General features: G+C 45.5%; 2 protein-coding genes across 2 annotated transcripts in view; one reads left to right on the top strand and one right to left on the bottom strand.

Annotated features, from left to right (window-relative positions):
* COLCA2 (colorectal cancer associated 2) overlaps positions 1-6,902 on the top strand; it is a 7,214-nt gene extending 312 nt beyond the window's left edge. The window contains exons 2-5 of the mRNA XM_010581496.1: positions 1,860-1,977; positions 3,009-3,126; positions 5,850-6,061; positions 6,564-6,902. Coding sequence (XP_010579798.1) covers positions 1,860-1,977; positions 3,009-3,126; positions 5,850-6,061; positions 6,564-6,902 — 787 coding nt within the window. The remainder of the gene's footprint in view (positions 1-1,859; positions 1,978-3,008; positions 3,127-5,849; positions 6,062-6,563) is intronic.
* Positions 6,903-12,916: 6,014 nt separating this feature from the next.
* On the bottom strand, positions 12,917-21,638 carry NFKBID (nuclear factor of kappa light polypeptide gene enhancer in B-cells inhibitor, delta). Its single transcript, XM_010581459.1, is given in 8 exon segments — positions 12,917-12,988; positions 13,419-13,583; positions 17,230-17,346; positions 17,719-17,882; positions 18,292-18,343; positions 20,652-20,798; positions 21,413-21,556; positions 21,558-21,638. Coding segments are annotated over 8 exon segments (942 nt in total).
* Between the last annotated feature and the right edge of the window lie 3,093 nt (positions 21,639-24,731).

A 24,731-nucleotide genomic window follows, 5' to 3' on the forward strand; every position in this document is an offset into this window, starting at 1 on the left:
CCGGCCCCGGGCCGGCCCGGAGCCGCTCGCCCTCCGGCGACCGTCCCCGTGGCTCCCGGCGGGGAAGCGCTGCCTTCCCGAGCCCCTGCGGCGGGGTGGGAGACGCGGCCCCCGCACCCTTGCCCCCCTCCTCTTTGTGCCCTCCCCACACGGTCTGCCCTCGCCGCACTGCTCTTGACCCCCCCGCCCGCCCTGAGCGCCCTGCTCCCCGACCCCTAGTCCGCCCTGACCCCCAGCCTGCCCTTGTCACCACCCTGCTCCCGATCGCCAGCCTGCCCTGACCGCCCCGTTGCCTGACCCCCAGCCCGCCCTCACCACCCAGCTCCTTGACCCCCAGCCCCAGCTTCATCACCCTGCCTCTTCCATCCACAGCCTGGCCAGTTCGGGAGAGCTGGCCATGGTAGACCTGCTCTCAACGCTTCAGCTGCACGCAGACCACGTTGGGGCCTCGGGGTGCTAGAAAAGCAGGATCCTTGGGGCACAATGCTCTGCCACGGGAGCTGGGGGTGGGGGCTGCCTGACAGCCAGCCCCTGGGTTATAGATGTGTCCATACCTCACCTGCTAGTTTAAGTAAGTTGCTTGTAGTGTAGCCCCTAGCCCCGTCCAGCTACCTGCGCAGACCAGAGCTAAGAGGCTGTACGCAGCATGAACCCAAACCTGCAGAAGGGGCTGCTAGCTCAGGGCCCTTCCTGTCTATAGGGAGGCCAGGTAACAGGGTGTTCTCATTAAATTCAACCCTTTCCTCCCCTCATTTTCCCCACCTTCAATTTGTTGAACAGAAACAAAACATAAAAATATGAGATGAATAATCCCCAGCTGCTGAGAGCACAGCTCAGCAAACTCCCCTCGAGGCAGACCCGGCTCAGCCTGCCACCTTTGTGGAGGGACCTGTATGCCTGTTACAGCATGTCCTCAACCAGAGCACCAAGGGGGCAGCAGGATGGCAGGTGGGCAGACAGGAGGGTGAAGATGCTGTACAGCCATCAGCAATGGGGAAGAGGTTATAGCAGAAGAGGACAGTGCCTACAGTGTAGGATTTCTTGGGTATGCGGGCAGGGAACCTGCAACCAGCTGCCTCCACTGCGGGATGAGATGACAATAGTGTTCATAGGATCTGCTACTAGATGAAAATAACAGCAGAAAGCTAGGACAGAAACAGAACTGCCAGAGGCTTTAGGTATTTTACCATGAGTACAGCAAGTAAAAGTGGTTTTTCAGGCTAGGTAGTTCTTTACCATTTCCTGTACTAAAAATCCCTCATCAGGTAGTGACTGATGATTGCTGATTGGTTTTGGCTGGATTAAAGACATTCTAAATGCTTCTTTGAAATAAATGGGAGTTGTACAAAATGAGCAAAATAAAGAGATCATCTAGGCTTTGCAAGAAGTGATTCATGAAAACAGTCATTTTATTTGTGTTTTGTTTAGCGCTCTGAATAACTGCCCACATATTTTCATTGCTTTATTCCTGGTCTTCATCTGCCAGATGAAGCGCTTCCCACATTTATTTTCAGGTCCTAAGAGTGGCAAATATGATAGGAATTTCAATAAATTCAACAGTAGCACCAGATGGAGCTTGGTATTAGGACACCTGGTGTGTGGGGGGGGTGGGGCAGGAAGAAGGAGATAGAAAAGAATAAAACATGTATGACTGCTAAATATAATCAACACCAACTTTTTCATAAATGTCTGCTTGTCACAGCTTGAACAGCAGGTATTAAAGAGGGCTATAAACTGTGATTACAAGTGACTTAATGGTGACCAGTTAATCACGTTAACTCTAAGTCGACTCCTCATAGAGCATGTCTGAAAACACGCTGGATTTGCCGTATGCTCTGAAAGTCTCCCATCTTGTAAAGTGTTTTTCCACAAATTCTTTCAGGAAAGCCCAAGGTGTATCAAGGTGTTAGGGTAAAGATTACAGTTAAGGAGTTACTGCAGCAGAGAAGAGCACAACAAGCAGCAACCGGTGCAGCGGTAAGTAAAAATCTTTTGGTGTCTGCTTCATCTCTTCTCTCTTAATCTTTTTCGCCAAGGCTGTAATCTCTGGGCCAAGGAGACTGCCAAAGTCTGAGTGTCACAGGCTAGTCAGGATGGGGGAGAAGAACCTTCAGCCAGGGTAACTGTAGCAGTGATCTACACAAGTGATGGATCTGAGCCATTAGTGCAGGGAGAAAACAGAGCTGGTGCTTCAGAAATGCAACTCACTCTGGGATAGAAGGTCCACATGGACAAATTTCAGTTCCACTTACAGTTATCACTCCAGTATCATTATGCTGGATGAGCAAGGCAGGCCATGGTCCCTGCCCCCCATTTAAAATGTGGCCTGGCCGGGCTGAAGCACGGACCAAACTGTTCTGCAGCATCAGGTGAAGCATATGCCCAGGGCATGCCTTCAACCTGACCCGTGCAGCTTTGAGGATCAACCAGTGCAAAGCTCTGCCACACTAAAGCTCCCCTAACCCCCTCCTTTTCCACAAGTCTCAGCCCACCAGGAAGCTGCTTTCAACCACCCCTTACCCCTGGAGGCTTTCTCTTGTCCAGGCAGGAAATGAAGGCACCAGAGAGGTACAGTGCCTCCAGCAGCTCCCAGGCAGTGGAGAGAGTTTGGGAATTTGGGACTTAGCAACAGCCCCAGATTTTGGTTAGCAGAAAGGTGGAAAACAAGGCATGGGCAAAGACCTCTTAAGCAGGGCTCCCTCCTGCTCCGTTAGGGCTCCTTAGCATAATATTCAAGTGTGCCTGACTGAATTCAGGTCTCCAACGTTTTTCAGTACTCCTAGCCCCATCCCTTCTAAAGGAGGGGATGGAGATCTGTGTGTGTGCTCACACACGTGTACACCCTCTCTCTCACTTGCTCTTCCAGTCTTTGTAGGAGTCCTCTAGCTGCAGCCACTCTAGGGATTTGCATAAAGAGGTTGGTAAATCATTACTTCTTCCTGGTTCACGACATTACAGCTTTGGATGGTTTTCAGATTTCATCTCCCACCTCCTGTACCTCGTTGCAGCTGATTGCACAAAAAGCTGATCAGCCTGCAAGCCACAGGCAGAGAGGCCTGGGTGAAGAGTGCACAGAACTGCTGGGCTTTGGAAATGCTGGGTCATTCCTCCCCTCCAGCTCTAACGGTAGCAGCCTCTTCATCACAGCCAGGCATCACAGGGCTGCGTGGAACTGGTTTTCGCTTCCCACAGTGAGTTTACACAGCGCTTTTTTGCCCACACAGGAAAAAGTTAAAAGTGGCAGTGCAGGAGGTTACCTTTGTGATCTGCAAAAGTTACATGTTGTCCTGGGGAGCCCCCAGAGGTTTAGGCTGGCAGGATAAGCTGCCTCCGTGCACTGAAAAAAGCTGAACCTGAAAACTTCTGCTGCCAGTGGTATGGCTCTGTCTGCCTTGTTACACATCTGCAGCCAAAGAGAAGAGGGGTAGTCCTACAGGCACTTTCAGCCCGAGACGAGTTTGAATAAAGGAAGTGGAAGTCTGTATGAATTAAAACTGAGGAAAAAAACCCAGTATTTGTATTTGCAGAGCAAAATCCTGGTCCCAAACAACAAGCATCAAAACTTCCATTGCTTTTGGGCTGGATTTCTCGCCTCCAGCAGGTCAGGTTCCTAGAACAGATTGATCTGTCCGCTTCAGCTTCCAACATCCCTTAGAAAATGAGACTGCCTATTTTCATAGAGGCACGTAGCTGTGTTAGAGCAGGGAGCAATGTCAGAGCTGGTTCTCAAGTGACATCAACACCAAGCACAGCGACCCAGTCTGATGCCCAGCCACCGGGATACCTGCAATTGTCTTTAGTCCTGTTTCAAGAGTTATCGCTACAATTTGTTAATTACTCATGCTCAATCATAATTATCCCTACAAATTCTTTGGGATCCCTCCACTGTGGAATTCATGGTCCTAGAAATTAAAACATTAGTTTCAAAAGCAGTCACAACTCTGCTGAATTAACCGTAATAATGCAGTAGGAAGAGCACACTAGCAAGGTGCTGTATCAAGGGCTTTACACCAGGTTGGTGGTGTGCTCCTCCAGTGCCGTTATAGGCTCAGGGAAAAATCATGTTTTGCACGTTAATCTCGTTCTGTCAATGCTAGGGAACTTTTCACATCACAGCCATGAGGTAAATAAGGTTTACATAAATAGATTGAAGCGAAATCCTGGCTTACCTCAGCATGTAGAAAAACACTCCCCTGTGTTACAGTATCTACAATTCCTTTCCTCTCCTTCTCTTTGGTCAGGTTTCTTGGGGCAGCAGCAGCATCCAGTTTTCAGAGTCTGTATCTCCTCCTCAGCCAGGTTGGTACAAAGCCCATCTGCATGTCCCTTCCCACCCCTTTCCCAATTTTTCCCACAGCCCAGAGTCTTTCCAGCCCTTGGTTGAGGCAGGCACTACCAGATAACGGGCAATGCAGCTAATCAGCACTTGAAAGGAGTCCACGAAATGTGGATGAGGATGCTGTGAGGCCAGCAGGGTACATATTACCCCTTTCAGGAGCACGCTCACATGCTCTTATTTGTGCAGTTTATTTTTTCCACAGCAAGGAGCAAGATCCCCTTCAGGAAGGGATGTTCATCCCCTAGGAGATAACACTGCTGGCAGCACCTTCTCCAGGCTACAGTCTGTGGGTCCAATTGGAGCTCGAGGGTCAGATTGCCCTGAAGCACTTTGTTGTGTTCTTACTCTCCTGGCAGCATCCATAGGAGTGAGAGGAGTGTCAGGTTTTCAGCAACCCAAAGTTTCTTCCTCCTGTATGTGAATATCCAAGGAAAGGGGGAAGGGGTTGGGGTAATAGCACTTTGGGCTCACAGATCCTTCAATTATTCTGCAGCCAAAGCAGAGAGACCTAAAAGGTTGGGCAGGTGTGAATATATACATTGTATGGACAAGGAAATTATTAAATTGTCAATATTTGGGAATCAATTTGCTTATGTTAATACAGAAACGTGAGACATACCAGAGCTTTTTCAGGCTGAGAAGTCTCCATCTGTTTATGTAATTTGGGTGCTTTTCTCTTCCTCCCCAGATCCAGCTAAACACTGCCACCTTGAACCTGCAAACAGTTATGACTCTGAGTGACTCTCTACCCACATGCAGTTCCACTGTCTTCAGACCTGTGCTCCTCCATGTGGCCAGGGCTTTGCTTTCAACCATATTTGAACACAGCATGAAAAGATAATAATTCTGAAAAGTCAGATCTGCTGTGAGCTTTCATACCCCCAGAAAGCATGTTGCAGTACAGTGAGAGTCTGGCCCTACAGCTTTCTAGGAACTCACACTTTTGCCAGTAACACTACGTGGGCGCAATGCCATGCTTTCGCTGACTTGCTCTGTCCGTTCAGAAGTTTGTCTCCTGTCTGACTGTTTGGAGGATTAAAGAGCAAATTATTCTTCTGTTATCCCCTTCTTCCTGCAGATATAGCTACCCTGCATCTGGAGACTAGGTGAGGCAAAGGCACAAGCCATCTGCCAAGCTGTGAAGCATAAATCAAGTAAACAGTTGACATTTGAAGGGAGGCCAGAGGGTCAAGAGTCTGAGGGGGTTTCCAGCTAGATCCCTGTCCAAAATGGCTGGAGCCAGAAGAGTTTCCAGCCATATTTAAAGAGCTTTGGAGCTTTCCAAGGCGATTAAAGTTCCCCAGGTTATTTGCATGCTTTTGAGCATCTTCCTCCTGGTGTCTGCTTCCCTAGAAAATTCACCCTGAGCTTGAAGGACTTTTTTCCTTGTCTAAATCCATAGGGCTACTGAACATATGAGAGTACTGAAACCTGACCTGGGCCAATATCTGCCCTTTGTGAAGACAGATACTGAATAATCTGCTACTGTCTGGTTTACCTTTTCTCCTAGATCCCATCTCTTCTGTTCCCAACTATTGTCCATCATGGCAGTTCTCAAATTGCCTCTCCTGTGAAGAAAGCCCTAGCTATTTGGAGCAGCTGGTAGATTCCTGTCTTCAGACAGATGTTCCATTAGACCCAGCCTTCAGTGCTTTCCAGCCATCCTCGCTCTACACTTCAGACACCTTCCAGCCAGTCCCCTTCTGCTTTAACCAGGGCCTGGTAAGCTTTGTGTCCCAGGGGACCAGCCACAGGTGCAATCAGAGGGAAGATGGGGAAGGGAGTCACATCCTGGGGCAGAATGGCAGCAAACTGATTTGGAAATGTGGCTGCTTTTAGGGGTATAGGGTACAGCCGCAGCATGCAGGCTGCTTGTGTGGACTTCTGCATGGTTTCCCACTGGGAGCAGAGGACAGGGAGGCCCAGCCAAACCTAGAAAGAGGTTGCAGAATAGGGAATGTCCCTTCTACAGATCCTGTAGATTTGCTGCAAAGAATAGCCCAGTTCCCACTACTGGTTGTCTAACTTGCAGAGAAGCTCCCTATTAACACTAATGTCACAGGAACTGCCTCTTGGGTTTAGGCCCCCAAGGGCCAGACTATCTCCCTGGGTAGCCAGACCCTCCTGAGAAAGGCAATGGCATGGAAATTCTGGCTTCTGTCCACATTTCCCCAAATGACACCCTGAAAAATCCTGTTGGTTTTTTTTTCCTCTCAAACTCTAGGCTGCCGGATCCCCCAGTTCAGCTGATCTGCCCAGCCCATTAAACTATAGCTGCTCTCCTCCTCAGCTATCTCCTTTCACCCCGCTGACCCACAGCTCACCGTCTGCTCTGGACACCAAGACCTATGGCTACCCTGCGGAGGAGTGGTCCTGCCATACCCCCTCCCCATACACCACCTCAGCCTGCTGCTGCACAGCCTGTGGCTCCCAGCATGAGGACAACAGGGTCCCGCAGTACTTCCCCTGCCCCAGCACGGACTGCATGGACTACCTACCACCTGTGGCCATGGCAGATGACTTCTTCAGAAGGGATAGGAACTGTGACATCTGCTATAGCTAATGGGGACTGTGGTTTTACACATCCACTGTATACAAATCAGATTAATTGCCCATGAACTATGCAAAGTTGTGCTGCCTCACACAGTCCAGTTTATTCTTCACTACTCACACATTTTCTACATGATGCTGTCACTACATTATTCCTCTTGTCTTGTATGGTCAAGGGTGTTTTGTTGTTGTTGTGGTGGTGGTTTGATTTTTGGTGTGGCTTTTTTTTTCCTGTTTGTTTTTTGTTGTTGTTGTTTTTAAAAGAAATCCCAAGCTGCCTTACCAAACACATGTCATTAAGCCAGTTCTTTTTGATACAAATAAATAATTTGGTATGCATGCTGAAGCCTGTTTATTATTCATGTGCTAAATGTCAGTGCTTTTCCCTTCTGCTAATGATCCAGGATCCTGGCCCTGTTCTCACAAAGGTAAGGAAGAGAGACTCTCAGCAACCTACACAAGAAGCAATTACCCAGCAGTATGAAAGGTCTCACTTAACCCTTCCAGCAGATAAAAAATCTATACGAATCTCAGCACTCAACACAGTATCCACAGAGAAAGCTGTGCAGCACCCTGCTCTGAGATGGATCTGAAACTTCTTAGCCACTGCTTCTGCTCAGGCTGCTGTGATGATACTCTCTAGTGGTTCCTGCACCAAAGGAAAACCACTGTTTTCCATACAGGCTCAGGGTTTAGCCCATGGGTCATGTACTAGGAATGCCCCTCAGGCCTGCACAGAGGTTGAATCCAGTGCCAAACTTCTCAACACCAGCTTCTCTGTGAAGGCAGTGTTTCAGTGACAGGCTGATGTAGTTTGGCAGCCGTTTGTATAGTTTGGTCTGTTGATGTCAGGTTTTCTGCACCTTTCAGCATAATCAACTGAACAGGACCTAAATGATTTTTTTTTTCATTAGATAATGGGAAAGTTATCATACGTGAGGATTCCCTGTTTCCTGCATAAACCCAGACCTTTCTAAGACTGTGTCTTACCTCCTTTTAATAGCACTTGGTGAGGCAGACTGCCAAGCCACCAGTTTCTTAGCTGAGCACCCAGACTGGAAAGAAAGAAGCACCTCTCCATATTAAATCCAACATAAATGAAAAACACTAACTACACCTGTGAAGACAAATACATACTAGCTATATGCTCACCTTCTCCTCCAGACACTTCTACAGTTAACCAAAAAGCTTTCCTCTCCCAGAGCTGAAATTACCCATGTGGCTGAGGATGCAACAGACACACATATCTGGCTGGCAAATAAGGAGGTTTCCTTCGTTCTACCAAAAAACCAAACCAATATTCCTCACCCTGTGAAATCTATGAAGAACTAAGAGTTACATTTTTTTTAATGAGACTTCAAAAAATATTTATATAATGCCAGTTATTTCAACCTCCTATCCCTGCCTTCATCAGAAAACAGAGCTTTTACCTCCCATGCAGCTTCCAGGGTTCTCTTCACTTTAAGTTCTATACGAGTTAAAAATGGCATCTTTTCCATGTCCAGTCCAGGTCCCTGGAGAGGATATTTCATTTTTGCCATGCTAGACAAGGAAATTACACAGAGATAATTGTACCTTTCCAACATCCAGTTCCTTTACCTTACATAAGGTAGCAGCTTTTTTTCCAAAACTTGCTTTAAAATCCTTTGACAACTTTAAATAATATCTTCCCCTCTCCCCTGTTGTTACCTGATGAATCTCAGAGTTGGCCTAAGTGATAAATGCATTTGGTCACAGAAAGCTTATAAATAGGAGTTAACAGCTGTATCTTTGCTGCAGTTAAAGGTATGATTACCCCTGTGCAGAGACACTTTATTAGGTGTCATTTTAGTAGTGCTGGCAGGTGCTTCAGCCCCTGAGTGTTGTCTCAGGACACTAGAGGGTTACACTTCTACTGCCCCAGCCGGCTCCACAGCTTGCTTAGTACTGGCTACTCCTGCCTGCTGCTTAAGGAGTGGGTACACCTTTAGCCACATGTCAAAGCCCCTTATCACCAACATGAAAGAGCCACAAGAAGGTAAGGTTGAGGCAAGATATTTGAGACTTCTAGTGGAAAAGGGATGACCACATCCTCCCAATGGATTGGCAACGTTGGCCTGAGCTTAACAGAGCTGATATGAGGTGTTCTCATACAGAAAAGCAAAGAGCATGTGAAAATGATAATTAAGCATTCAACAAGGAGAGTGCTCATATTAACACATCTTACAGCAAGGTTAATAGTATCCCAGCCTACACAACAGTGCCAGCAAGGAAGTCAAGTGTTACAGTCTAACAACATATCTCTCACCTCCACATCAGGCAGATATCTAAATCTAATACGTTATCAGCAGGGTGCACATTTGTCAGTATATTGTGGCAGAGATGTGTACAGCTATCAGTGGTAACAATGCATTTCCAGAAAGGACTGCTCTGTACAAAGACTGTGGTGTGCAGTGGAGAGGTTGTGCCCATCATTGAACCTATGTCTGCTGTTTAGGCATGACCACTTAGGAATGGCAGTGTGAGTATGAGCACTACAAACCACCCTACATCCCATTCTTATTCCTGCTGCTCAGATATTGCCTGACCCAGGCAGAAAAAGCACTCCTCTAGTGGGGGAAGCTGTCTCTTGAAGGGCTGGCCTGGTCTTACCACTAAGCTTCCATGCTTCCAGGGCTCACAGGTGGCTGAGGTCCTGAGAGGGTAGCATGCAGTGTGTTCTTAAAGATAGCAGATATTTAACAGCTATTGGTCTGATGCTGCATGGGACCAGCTGCTCTGGTGGGACAAGGATATTTCCAGCAAAATGTTTCTATGCACCAGGGTCTCTGGACCCTAACAGCTTCCATTAAGTAAGTAGCACTGTCCTCCATCCCTTGCAGCCTCTTCGGATTTCTCTGCTGCCCTTTCTCCAGTTGTTTTGCAATCCCCTATGCCAGGGACAGGAAACATGTTTTAGACACCATTCCCCATCTCCATGTCTCCAACTCCAAGTGACATCTGCAGTGCAAGTAAAAGGTTGCTGACTGTTGACACAAGAAAGGAAAAAAAAACAACAGAGGGGACTATTCAAAGGTTGATTGTGCATTTTCTGGCTATGAGGAACTCATTCTTTCCCCCCCTTATCCCCCTCCCCCCCCAAAAAAAGGCGGGGTGCTTAAAGAAAAGTAGCTTGGGTCATATCTCCAACAGAGCTGGCATAGCACTACTGAAACGCTGGCATTTGATCAGTCCCTGCCAGGTGAAGTTCTGCCAGCCTATATAAATATGTGTCTACACAAAAGTGAGGATCACCCCATTCTTACAAAAGCCATGAATAACTCCAGAAGTAACCTGCAGTTATAGAGAAAATAAAAGGTTCTTATTTTCAGGTTCTTTACCAGTTGCACAGAGTATTTGATCAAAAAGTTTTCCTTGGCAACCGACTGGCGACTTTTCTATGGTGCCACTTCAGAACATTTGTTTGGTGATAACAAAACTTTGTTATTGGCAACTTATCCAAAGCCACAGGTAGGAAGAGATAAACTGTGCAAATAAAGGGGTATCACACACTGCCAGTACTGCTGTTATAAAAGGTACATTTCCCCTGAAACAGTCATAAAAAATTCAGGGCTTAACTGTGAAGTAAGATACTGCTTAAATCAATGAAATTCACCCCAGAACAGAAGACTTAACACGCAGGCTACCTTTGAGCCTTAAAAGGGATTTTCTTGATACACAGGCCAGGAACTGTCTGCCTTGACAGGGAAAAGGGAAGGTGCTTTACATGCGTGGGGAAGCAGCAGCCTCCAACTCTCTCATGGATCCAGTCCAAGACAATATGAACAGCTTGTTGATTGTGGCTGGCTTCAAAGCAGGCCTCTAATGGATGAGCTTTGGGAAGCTGAACACAGATGAACCTCTAGAGAGAATGAATCCTTCCTGGATTGGTCACAGGTTCTTCCCTCTCCAAATCTTAACTATCAACTCTGAGTAACACAGGTTGCCAGGGTGATGCTTTGAATGAAGCTGCAGCCGTCCCTTCCCAAACCGATATTTTCCTTGATATTCTGGAGATGGTGATGTTTACAGATGACAAGTCACTGATGGCATTGCTCTGTATTAAACATCCAACAGCAGGCAGATGAAACAATAAAGACATAAGCCACTCCAGAAAACAGCTCATGTATTTTTTTCACTTGCTGCAAAATAACTTCTGTCGTCTCATACACATTTCTAGATGGCAAAAAACTTTTTACATTCTCCCTAATGCATCGCATGTTGGTCACAGTTTTACAGTTTTGTTGCTAGCAAGTTCAAGAAACAGATATTTTATTGATCATTTTGTCTTGACACACCGTACTAACTCACCAATGCAGTTATCACTCAATTCAGGCCTTGTTATAACATCCCTTCAAAGTAAGAAAGCACATGCTTTTGCTGGCCTATGCCCAGATATATGCAAATTTATGCAAACACATGCAAATACATGTCTGCTTTTTTGTCAGCAGATGTTGACAGGTTTGTAGATATGATGTAGTGAGAAGCAATAGCAAAACAGCAGAGAGGAAGGCTGAGAAAGTCGAGAAGATCTCTGCATTTCTTAAGAGCTTTTGTTCAAGTCTGCTAAACAGTTGTTTAAACAGTCCAGGTCTGCAAGGCTGACAAGTGCTTTAGAAAACCCCATCCCATTTGAGTTAGTCAGTGAGTGATCAAGGAAGTTACTGTGGTTATTTAAGATATTTGCCCTTCATCTTATTGTTCAGTCCTGTTAGAAAAAATAACTTGTGCAACATTAAGAAATCAGCAAACTCTAATTCAGAATGTATACTAAGATGAGACACCCTCTGTGAAAGGGTTGTCAAAACATGGCTTTCACTCCCTTCAGGCATCTACCTTCAATCCTATTGACCTGGCAGAGACACTGTTGCCAGCTGATTGCACAGCAATTCACAAATCATTTCACAGAAAGAATAAGAAGAATCTATTAAAATGCCCCCTTAGATTAAGAACGGGAACAGGAGAGCATGTACCACATTGCACTCTGACCCTGCTGTGTGCAGGCCTACACGGCTCAAAGGTTTTCTACCTTGTCTATGCGTAAAAGCTGTTGAAGACCCAAAGGAAGCCTCTGCCTCCTACACAGGCATTAGCTCAGGTGAGGGTTCAGCTCCCCACTCTGAGGTGCTTCCAGAGCTATTCTTTGCCATCAGAGCTGGAGACTTGGATTGGATCAGATGTCTCGAAGAGGAATCCCTTCACTGGGAAGCACTCAGGAGCCACATGAACCTGTGCTGCTGAGAACCTGCCCCATGTACTTGCTCTTACAAGCATCTGTTTTGTTTTCTTGGGGTGGGGTGAGAGACTGTGGTAATGGACAGCTGCTTCAGCTTTCTTCCGCAAAGTGCTAAGAAATGGGGTAGCAGCAGCTTGCAGGAACCCTCACTTGGACCTCTTGAGTTCGGATGTCCATTCACTCGGATGAAATACAGCCATGGATGACTCCTCAGGCTGACTTGACCTCTTCCATCCAGTCTTTTCCCTCCCCTCAGGTTGCTGCATTCCCAGGCTAGCAGGCACAATGAAGGTAACTGCGCATCACAAAGGTTTCAGCATTTCAACCAGTACCTCTGTACAGGATCTAATAAGAGGCACAGTTCGAGCAAGTCTTTGAGCAGTATTTCTCAACCTTTTATAACCAAACTACCATCTTGTGTTCCGTCACCACCATGGGTTTCAGTGGCCACCAAATCAAAGGTTGGCTGTACTTCAAACATTTGCTTATTTATGCAACAGCCATTTGTTTTGCTGGCTTCCTTGCTTGTAAGCAATGCTTGAGGTTTATTAGTTTTCTTTGTTAGCAAAAGAAAGTTTTCAACCATTTGAAAGCTCATCTTCTGATATCTTACATGCTACACATGGGCCACAGGTTGAGAAACACTGCATCCCACCCTGGTTTAAGGACTCGAGGAGCAGGGACGTGTGGCTTAACCATCCTCACAGTTTTTCTAAGAGGCCTTGTGCAATCAGCAAGCTGAAGTTGAAGCCATTCCAGAAATTGCGGGCAACCTAGGATCTGGCATTTCGGTGACAGGAAATGAATGCAGATGCAACTTTCCCTTTCTTCAGCAAATGCCTAACCTGCCAAAAAATGTAGAAGTTCATAACGTAGCACCTGAAACTGTGCATGCAGACACCCCAATACATACATACACACACTTGTATACATGTATACGTGTAACTAAATACACATAAAAACATACCAGAGACTACAATGAGCTCCAGGAGCCTTTTCATACCCGTAGGCATGAAACTTGATCATTTCTTGAGATTTGCTGTCATTATGAAAGAACTACATATTGATACCTCCCCAGATATATTTGGAGTACCAGCTAATGCCTGCTTTGTGCTCCTCGGTTACAGATTTACTGAAGTGAGGAACCCCCAAGCCTACACCACTGCAACGTCAGACCCATGTCATATGTCTTGTCCTCATTGTTTCCCTGGTAAGGACAGACAGCTGTGGTGTGCACAGATGTGTTAGGAAGCAGCAGCAATGCAGATCATGTACCTGATCCCCAGCTTTTCCAGAAGGAGCCATGTGGATTGGCTGATCGTTGTCTAAGTTTCGGATGCTTGGGTCTGCCCCATGGTCAAGGAGCAACTGGATGATTTCTTTCTGGTTCTTGTCACAAGGCAACGCAGCTGCCATATGCAAAGCTGTGTTGCCATGTGCCTAATTCAGTGGAAGAAAAAGAAAAAGAAGAAAATGAAAAAAAAAAGAAAGAAAAAGAGAAACCTCCTGATAAGCCGTGCCACCTACTCAGAATTGTCCTAGAAATGGAGACTTGTGAAACGAGAGCTGAAGAAGGCTCACATGATTACTTACTAAGAGGTAAGGGAGTATCACGGCTCTGTTTCTCTCACGTAAGGTTACTCATGCAGGAAATTTGTGGATTTAGATTTTTTTCTCTCTGGTAGAGCACTATAAATTGAGGGGCTTTGATGCTTTGTGTACAGCTAACAAATAGTCCTGTATCAGCAACATTCCTAATCACTCTGCAAACCCCTGCTAAATTGTACCTTCATGTAAGCAGAGACCTGATGAGTTATTTGAAAAAGAGAAGGATAGAGGCCATATAACATGCATACTTATCCAGGAGAAACAGTAGGAACTATTTCACTGTGATACATTTAAGTCAGTCTAGGGGACACAAAACACATTATACCGTGTTACATATCACACATGGGCTATGCAAGGATCGACAATAGCAAACCCATTTGTACTCCACACATCTCCACTACTCACTTTCACAATCACTCGCTAGTGCCAGAAGGTTGCAAAGAGACCTTGACACAAGTGAAAGCCAGACCCAATAGTGTATAGGCTATACACAAAGCTCAGACTGATCTCTTGGATACCAGGCATCTTTGACTGTGCAAGTCCTCCCAGGTCACCAAACTCATGGCATTAAAAGGAGGTGCTTTGAAAGACACCAAGCTGTCCTGGCGGTCCAGCCAAGCCAGAGGTCTAGGAGGCCCTGTCCCTCAATGACTTTGTGTACCATGGACCAAACAGGGCTGCGGGTGGCTTGGCTCTGCAGCAGACAAAATAAATCATGCCAGGCTCCAAACCTTCTCCTGGTTCCTTCCCAGAGTGCTGAAGGTAGTGTTTGGCTTTGTTTTCATGGCGCTGACATTAAGCAGAGTCCTGAGGTCAAGGGCCTACTTAAGCATATATTGACTCCAGCTTTTTCAGTAACAGGATTTGCACAGAAACAATAGACAAAATTTGTTGTGAAGCCACGGGGGGGCGCAGGACGGAGCATGCTGCAATTTGTCGCAGAAAAGCTCTGGTATTATCAGACCGTGTAGAAATCTGTGCCCCTGCCTAGTCAGGTATGACTGGTAACGGTTTTAAATGAGAAAAACCTAATAAGCAGATGCATAAGGCAAGGTATTTTTAGTCTGCAAGAAGTCTCATTTAGGCAGCTGTATATTTTTTCTCTTGGAAACGATCATACATTTGTCATGAATTTGGAATGGTTGGACACAAATTGCAATGTGTGTTACTACTCCAGTTGTTAAATGGAATAGATATGATTTTCAGGTCTTATTTCCCACTGAGACATAAGGGACATTGAAGCACAAAACAAAATAACAGAGTCTTAACAGCTATTCTCAGACAAGGCATTTTTTACAAGCCCTGAACATGCAGATCCTTGTCAATTTTATCAACCCATACAGTCAAGGGATAGTTACAAGCTCTTTATAGGACTTCTTGTTAAAATGGAAACATCTGCATTTGTTTGCTGCACCTTTGTGGCAGGAGCACTTGATAGCTTCCAAATCCAGGCATGGGGCTAAGAAAACAAGGCAATCTGACAATGCCTGATCTTGAAGCCTCCCATTGACTTTAGTAGGGCTTGTGGAGACAATGGTCCAGAGCACCGAAATGTGGGCTCTAGGAATCCTTCAGGTGAAAGATACCGCAAAGGCTTCAATGCTTTTCTCATTGTGAAATCCACAAGGAAATGGATTTGGAATGAAACAACCACAGTAAGCAGTGGGTGAGCCAGGGAAGCCAAAACGTGAACTCCAGCATACCCATCTTTTTGTCTTCTTCACACTTGGAAGAACTAAAAAGCTGGGAAGGGTATCAGACAACCTTGCCATCATATTTGTCACTGTCCCAGACAGCTCACTAACAAGACTGAAGACTCCAAGTGATCCTATCACAGTAGGAAGCTCTCACAGGATTGTGATCAAGAGACAACGGCAGACTCCCACGGACAAGCTAGCACCTGCCTAATGGGTCTTAAAAGTTACAGAAAGAATGTAATGAAAAGGCAGTGCAAGGCCCTTCACTGTACAGAAAGACAGAAACTCAGTGTTGTTACCCACATACACAAAGCAAAACACATTTCCTCCAATACAACAGAAACCTGTAGGGGAAAAACCCCGTGAAACTGTCCAGTATCTGCTTCCCAAGTGAGCAACTGAGTTGATTGATAGAAAACGTTCAATTCCTTTCTGATGGACACAAGCATGCTCTGGGGAATACAAGCAAGGCTAAAAGACTGAAATGCTGAAATGAAAAGCTAATGCACTGACCCTCTCAAAACAGGGAGCCCTAACCTTGTCCTCCCCTCCCTCTGTCCTTTGCTGCTCAAGGGTACCCTTCTGCAGAAGGACCCAGAATCACCCACTTAGTCCTGCTGAGAGGGGACAGCTAGTCAAGAGCCAAAACTCTGGCTGATGGTACAGAGTGATGTCTCAGCTAAGGCACAGGAATGTCAGGATTTTTGCTTAGGAGGATGGGTGAAGCTGATATATCTGCAAGATAGTGTCACTGCTTGGTATCTGCTCAGAGGTGAAGTATGGGGCAGAAGGGGGATGGGTGACACAACAGCAGCACTGGGAAGTTTTCTAGCTTGCTTTATACAACCTAGGAATGGCTGTGCCTCTAGAAACCCTGCACTGAGGAACCAATGTTAGCAAAACTTCAGCTCAGGAAGCAGGGTTGCATAGAGTGCCTAAAGCAGGGTCTTGAGCCCCCAGAGTCAGAGGTGGTCTACTTGCCACAGTGCGTAGGTTCCAGCATGCTCAGCAAGGATGCTGCCTCACTTCAAAGAGCTGGTTTCCGCATGCTTCACCTGCCTGGCAATGTCAGCCGCTGGTTCACTGCCTGTAGCATGCGTTTGTCTTCTGTTATTGCTCCTGGCAGCTGTTAGGACTTGGAGGGCCCTGTGAATATTTTGATTCTCCAGGCTCAAACTTGCAGGCAGTCATCACAATAACCAGTTTGTGCCCAGGCACAAACAGAGCCAGAAGACTTGCAAATAACAGTTAAGGCAGAAAGAGTCACCATCTCCCTTAACTGAAATAGGAGCTTTGTCCTTCCTATGGACGGCATGTTTGACGGGAAGGATTACTTGACACATGGCTTTCCTGAACTGCTGTCTTTCAGTATTACGTTGCTGCCAACAGCAAACCATTGCATCATTGCAGATCTGTTTTCTCAATCTTCAGCCTAATGTAATAAAATTCATGTTCTTCCTCAGGTAACCACTTCCCATGTCCTTCCTCTTCCCTGGCTATCTCACTCTCTCATTCTGTCAGCTTCTACCTGCTGGGAGAGGGGTCTGTGTTTCATGACACAACTCAGAGTTCAAGCCAGGCACTGCTTTCCAGGTGAAGTGTCTATTTACTGGAAAATGCACTTTCAGGTTAAGGAAAAAAAAAAGTTCAGATCCCACAGATCTCCTAACACCTCTGTCTGCATGCAGCCTCCCACCGCAGCACAGCACTCGCACTGCTCTCGGCATCTCCTCTGCCTGTGGATGTGCACACAAATCCTGTCCGTGCATGGCCTGACTCACCTTGTTGTTGACAAAGTCCTTGGACTTGAAAGCATTCAGCTCCAAGAAGTATCTGAGCAGGGAGATGTTCCCATCCTGGACTGTATAATGAAGAACTGTCTTGTTGCTTTTCACATCCTATTTAAAAACAGAAAAACAAAACAAAATAAGAAATGTTCTGCAGAACAACCTGCAGATATTATATAAACCCATCAGAGAAAAGTCCAGGCCAGTTCTGCAGCTAATGTGGAGCACCTCTTTCCCTTCAGTGGCCCTTTTGCTGTCCAGTGTTTGCTTCAGGCTGCAAGAAAGTAACTCCAGAAGGCAGAAACTAACTCTGCAACTAGTCACTTGAAAGGGGAACAGGCTTGGTCCTTCTGTTAGCAGTTCATTCCTTCTCCAATTCTATAGTTTGAGCACAGCACAAGCATCAGGCGGGGGGGGTGGGGGGGTGGGGTGGGGTTGTCCATACAAATAAACAGCATACAGATAACTGAGCTGATCCCTTACCCGGCTGTAGATGGAGGCTCCTGTCTGCACCAGGAGGTGGATACAGGACTCCAGCTCTTCACTCTGGTGCTGAAGATCTTTCTGCTGCTCCTCTGTCAATGTCTGGCAACCCTCCCGGAGCAGGGTGTTGTGGGCCAGAACAGCACAGTGCAGTGGGGTATGGCCTGGAAAACCAAGTACAGGAGGAAGATAACGACAGTCCCAACGAAGACATTGATTTACAGAGAGGAAGCGAGGGCTGGCAGGGAGAGCATATGCATCTCTGCACATGTGTTGTGAAAGCACAAGCCCTCCTCTAGTTTTGAAGGCACCATATTGGCTGTATAGACACTTTATGGGGCACTCCAGCATGTGCTCAGTTCCATTTGTGCATTGAATCACTGCTGAATCATCAGCACCATTGACTTCTGTGGCATTTGAGCTCACAGCGACTCTCCCCCAGGCAGTTTCTGAGGCCGCTCTGGCCTCTTGGCATAGCAGCAAATAACAAATAAGCAGCAGTCAATGAAATAGCCAATACAGTTTTTCATTTTTTTTAATACCACTATAAAATACTTGTACAAAGGGTTTTACCTTCAAAATCCTTCATTTCTAAATCAAGAGGAAAACCTAGTGACAGTATAACCTAGAAGCAACAGAGAAATTGAAAATTTTATTTCAGCAGAATACTGTCCAAGCCAAAATCAGTCAAAACTAACAAAATTTAAAAACAAACTAACAATTGGATAATTATCATTCAACTACAAACTAAGCCCTTATTTGGCACTAGATTTCAGTACTGACCAGGGACATTCAGGGTTACACAAGATGATCATGTTCCCTACCTTTCTAAACCCTGCCTAAGTATAGTATCTTGTTAGATTCTCAGTTCAGAATAGTAAAACTAAGTCACTGCCCCCAGGTCAAGAGTGCTAGCCCCCTCGCTTTCACCCTGGTTTAACCAAAGGCTCCAATAACACCAATTCATATTTATTCTGAGATTCTTGGCAAAGATAAATGAAAATCTCTCCTTGAAACATACAGCCAAACTTTATTACCTAAAAGTTTGCTGACACTGGAAATTCTTAGACTGGATTTATTTACTTTTTCTTTTTAATGTGCAGCAGATGTGCAGCAGATGTGCAGCAGCGTGACAGGTTAAAACCACAGCTTGTTGCAATGGCTGCAGCAATGAGGATGCAGAGCCTATAAATGGCATGAAATAGTGGTCTGGAGGTGAGCCTTGCTTGGATTTAGCAGAGAGTAAAAACTTTAAATCTCTTAAACTTAAGAAAATGATAGATTTGATGTGATGCAGCCAAGTAGTTCCTAGTCTATACTATTACAGATAATGCATCTTTTGCTCTTGATTGAATAAAGCAAGTTGTTCACATTACAGCTTGGCTGAGAATTTTTGCAGTGCAGTGACTCACCCAGAACCTTGTCAAGTTAGACAAGGCACAGGACAGAATCCTGCTGAAAGATTACCCAGAACAGTTAGGGCTTGTGCTCTCATTTCATAACAATAATATATACAGATCAAATATTGACAAGTAGCTCTGAGCTGCCTGATGATTAGAGATTAGATATTTAATCCATTAGAAAAAAAATTTAAAACAAACAAACAAACCTTAAATCTTTTCATGGCTTTGACCGTACCAAGAAGCAAGCCTGTGTACATTTTCCCTTTTTATGTCAAGGGAAAAAAACCCACAAAACAGAACAAAACAAACAAAACACAAACCACCACAAGGCACTCTGGGAGGCTTTGTTGGAATTATCTGGATGTAAAACACTCTTCCCCACTGAATGAAACACCTGTTTTCCAAAGAACTCGCAAAGTTTTACATTAACTGCCTGCTCATGACTTAACCCAGGGCGTGTGCAAGGCAGAGCTAATGAACACTGGAGATGGACTACCAGCATGCCAGGTACCCCCTGGCACTTCGACTGACACATCCCTCAGTCTCAGAAGACCCTGTCACCTGCCCTCAGGTAAACTCATCAGCAGCCATGCTGCTGCAATGAAACTCTACATTGAAGCTGCCTATATTCAGTTGTGACATGAATCAAGGAAGGCGTGTTTTTTTAATTCCATTTTATGGCCAATAGCTAAGCATTTAAGAGACATGTTTCAGTATGCTTATCTCTGCTATGCAATGCCATCCAAAAATTCCCACAGTGCCTCTTGCTAATTTGCTCTTCAGGGCTGTCAGAGCCTGGCTGGCCCATAACTTAGACGTAGACCCCGTCTACAGCAAGATGTGTGAAGCAATAGGGAAGCAAAGATCTGGTCATATATGTCATGAAAACTCTAGTAGATTCTGGCTATACAGGAGCGTCTAGTTTCTCTCACGCACTGGAAAATCTTTTCGATGGATCTTGGTTTTGCATAAAATCTGAAAAATGTGTCTCATTTTGAAGGCTGTGCCTGTGCTGGCTCTGTCTGCAGGGTCACATCTGCTTGCTCCTCAGCTGGCTTGAGTCTGGACACAATTTGTTGCTCCCATCTGGATGACACTGTCATCAGGGAAGGGGTTTCACAATGGTATTATTGCTCCCTCTCCTCACACCCCACAGCTGCCTGCAGCCTCTAGGGAACCCCCTCCAATGCAGGCATCACTACAACACTGGGGGCTCGAGCAAGCCCCCTCTGCCTAGCCTGCCATCAGCAGATTTAGAGCTATGATCTCCAGAAAGAATTTATTTTCCCCCACAGATACGCTAAAGCCATTTCCTCTGTAACAGGCGGCTGATGTTAGCTGCAAGTATAGTCCTAAAACAGGAATAATCTGGGAAGTAAATTTCTAACACAGTGGAAAAGGAGACTTTGGTCAGTCTTCATTGCTTACTGACATCTTGCCTTCTGAGGCAGATCTTTAAAGACACTAATATTGAGATTTTTATTGTAGGTTTATACTGCTAGCAATTAAAACCATAAAAGCTTTTCCTACCTGAAGTACTTGGGCATACCCATATGTTGCGGCAAGATGCAAAGCTGACTGCCCTTTGTTGTCTACAGCATTGACATCTGCTCCTGTCTGGATCAAATCATGGACAATAGCTGGCTGCCTGGCAGTGACAGCCACCAGCAGAGGAGTCTGAAAATAGCAGTACAGCAGATAAAATGTGAGAGTCTAGAAGCAGATGCTATCATAAAACAAGCAACAGGGAAAGGGTGTCTGGGCTGAATGGCATCTAGAATCCCAAGGATCGTGGTGCATAAACTAAAGCCAGCTCACAGGCAGATTTTGAATCCCACATATTAGGACCCACAGCATCATGAGATGGGGGGCATTTCCCAGCTCCTGCTGAACAACCTGTAGTGTTCTTTGGCCCTGATTTGGACGACAACCCAAGTCCAGCATTTTTGAAACGCTGTTTACATCAGGTGCAGCACTCCTAGCATAAATCTGCTGTTCATAAAACCTTTGGCCTCAGAGACTGCTGCCAACATACGCATATTTATTGGACCAGTGTTGTCTTAGTTCACTCTATGAGCCATGGGCTGAAAAGAGAAAAAGCTCATTCTCATCCCACCTAATTTTAGGATCCTGCCAGAGGCACCTCAGCAAGGCATATCAATGCCTGAGCCTTTCTTTGCCGTAACAGAGAGACAGAGCTGGATTTTTCAGGGCATCAGTTGCTCCCAGTCATGCAAAGCCCATGCCCATCCCAAACACAGCTGTTTGCAGAAGAAAGTGGTCCATATTACCTTTCCTCTGTGTTCCTTGGCATCAAGTCGTCGCAGCAATTTCATGCGCTCTGCAGCTGCCAATGTATACGCCCTCATACCTTTAGCTGCATAAATATGTAGAATTCTAAGACAGTAAATAAAGACACTGATCACTGCTTGGCCACGAACCACCCTGGGAGCAAACAGTTTTACAGGGTGGCATAGCCACTTTGAGGGTTTTATACCCAGTGTTCCACAAAACCATGCCATAAGCCCCCAAGGGCTTGACATTGAACGCACCCACACCCATGGAAAGGGCTTCCTACCTCAAAATAACTGCAGTGTTCAGGAGCCCTCAGCACTCCTGAGTTTTGACATGCTGTCTCCTTTCCACTTCAGCACTTTCTTTCAGATGAGTTTCGCCCTTGTGCTGGGAGGTATCTAAGTCCTCCACAAAGCTTAGTGTTGGGGCCCTGCGTACCATATCGTATGTATGTACCACTTGTTTGGGTGATACGGCCTTGTATGCATTGGTGATATCTCACCATCCAGGGTAACAAACAGCCTCTTCTAAATGGTGTATTTGTAAACAGCCTGTTAAGCTCTAGTTCTTTATCAAAACTACTTGTGAGTGGGACCGAGCCTTTATCTTGTGCATAAGACAGAGATTTGTCACAACGCATAGCAGTTTTGGACTTGCTGGTGACATGGCCCTTAGCAATGGGGAAAATACTTCACTACTTCACTTTGGTTGCCTGGCTTTATGGCTGGAGCTGGAGAGAATTACACAGAGCTACTCATTGCTTGCATTCCCCCAGGTCCTATTTGCAAGGGCGCTGGTCATGCACAGGTAGCTTTGCAATTCCCCTTTGCACAGGAGACCGCCATCCAACAGGCAGTCACCAGCCCCTGGCTTTGTTTCACTCCACACAGAAACATTTGATACTTTGTAGTCAGAAGGTGGTAGGCAGGTTTCTTTCCTCAGGTAATTTTGTACCCCAGAGCCACACCTTGCAATTTCAGGAAGTAGAAATGCAACTTTATGGCTAGTCTGATTTTCAGTCAAGCTCAGCATTAGCTGTGGCTGCACACCCACACATCCCCAGGGATGCCAATAGAGGATAACAGTGATTGAACTAACATCTGAACTGCGGGAGTGCTTCTGTGAGTAAGGACTGCTGAGTAAACAGTGCCTCCTGGCCATATTTGGATCATGGAGTTTCTCCTTAGTCTGCATTAATGTGCAAAATTAGCAGAAAGTCTAACAGCTGATCTGTGGTTCTAGCCTGTACATATGTTATTGAACTAATTGTTTGCTACACCAATGCTGTGTTACCCTTTTGGATAGGAAATAAAACACTCTAGGCATATGAAAGTTACTGTAGATCTTTATTGAAAAAGATTTTTTTCTTTTTCTAACCAGAACAACCCAGAAAGAAATTCTGAAACAGTTCATCATTGTTTTATATTCACACACAGAATTTACATACATTGGAGTGACATAAATTTAAAAGCAATCTTAGCAACCACAGGCTTGATTCACAACTGCATTATCCCAGTTTTACCTACTGATTGTCTTTGTACTTATAAAACTGGAGTAAGCAGTGGTGAACTAAGCTCCTTCTAATTAATTTCTTTGCTGGGTTTTTCTGCAAATGTAAGCCACTAATTTCAATGCACCTGAACTACTGCTATTTTCAAACAACTTTATGATCACTTACATGATCTATTGCTTATGTCTTCCAGATTTGTCAACATTAAATAACGAAATATGCTTTGAAAGTCCTCAAGACTTTCAACCTGAGCTTGCAAACCTCACTCAGGCATAAACTGTAAGGTCACTTGAAATATTGCCTGGGTGGCAACTGGAGTGCTGGACACCAGGTAATAAACAGTGCAATAAATTATTTTGCAGTTAGCCTCACAAATACTAAAATCACCTAAGGATCCTGGGCTTTAGAAAGCAGAAAAACCCAGAGAAATTGTGTTCACCAGCCAAGAGTCCCTTGTTGATTAAGAAAACAATAAACAGAGTTAGAAGGGGATATATGTCCTGCAAATATATTTGCCTGTGGCGTGGCACTCCTGAACATCAACAACAACATTTACAGTTGCATCAGAGGAAAAAGTAAAGCTACTCATTCTGCAGGAAAGAAAAACAGAAAGCTATAAAGAAAATGTGTGCACCTTGGCCCTGGGAGACTACAGCACAGAGAAACTTTCCATAGCAGTAAGGCATAAGAGAAGTCACTAAGGTTCCCTGGCTCAGCACGACATCACCGACTTTACACTCAAATGCTAAAGAACAAACGAAAGTATTGCCGACTAATAGTAATGCCATGAATTCCTTCTTAGACTGAAGTCCAGATTTTGGAAGACCCTGTCTTCTCAATGATCTCCTGATATAGGGCCATGTCTTGCAATCCTGACTCAGGCAAAACTCCCGGTGACTTCAGTGGGACCAGGATCTGTCCATTGGTAGAACATGCAGCATTACCAGCCAGCCACAAAGTCAGCCGCCCCATCTCAAAGATGGATATTTTAGAGTCCAAAAACATTCTGCTGCTGAAAGACCATGATTCCAACCCACCGTCCCACACCTACATGGCTGTCTTCCAATGGCAGACAAGGTGAGATCTTCAAGTTACACCTTTGTGTGAACTCAAACATTTCATTTAGGCTACTTTGTGTTGCTCTGTAAATAGAGATGTCTGACTGCACTGGTGTTTAGTTCAGCTGTATTGACATTTTGTCTTCAGACTAATGCATCTACCTGTACCAGTAGAACAAAACTACGCTTTACATTTTCCTACTTTCCAAAGGAGCAGTTCAATTTAGGAAAGAAAAATGTCAATTTAGGCCCCAAGAATGTTTTCTAGTGACCTAGATCAGATAGAGGTTCCTCCATGGACAGGGCAAAGACACACACACACAAGGCATTTACACTGAGCTCTGGAAAGCAGTCCTATTGAACTAGGTCTTGTCAATGTTTAGAGGCAAGTGTACCCTCACCAAATGCTACAGTTGGCCATGGCTACACTATAGTATGTCAATTGGAGACCATGCCTTGGGTCTGAGAATGAAAGTCACCTCGTACTGATGCTGAGCACAAGAACAATGCAGTATCAAAAGCCTGCCTGGGAGAGGTAGCAGGAACTCTAACAGCAGAGAAATCTTGTGCTGGGCCCCAGGACAAAGCAAGTTTCACACAACACACAAGTCATGGTGTGCTTGAGGTGGACACCAAAATCATAAGTAAAGTTCCCACCCCCCAGCCTACCTTTCCTCTGTACTCAAAACTCACTGTGGTGCGAGGTGGAGTATTGAGTAGGTGAGGATCAGGCCCCAGCTGTGCAAC

This window comes from Haliaeetus leucocephalus, unplaced genomic scaffold (genome assembly GCF_000737465.1).
Source record: "Haliaeetus leucocephalus isolate CR32 unplaced genomic scaffold, Haliaeetus_leucocephalus-4.0 Scaffold773, whole genome shotgun sequence".
Classification (NCBI taxonomy): Eukaryota; Metazoa; Chordata; class Aves; order Accipitriformes; family Accipitridae; genus Haliaeetus; species Haliaeetus leucocephalus.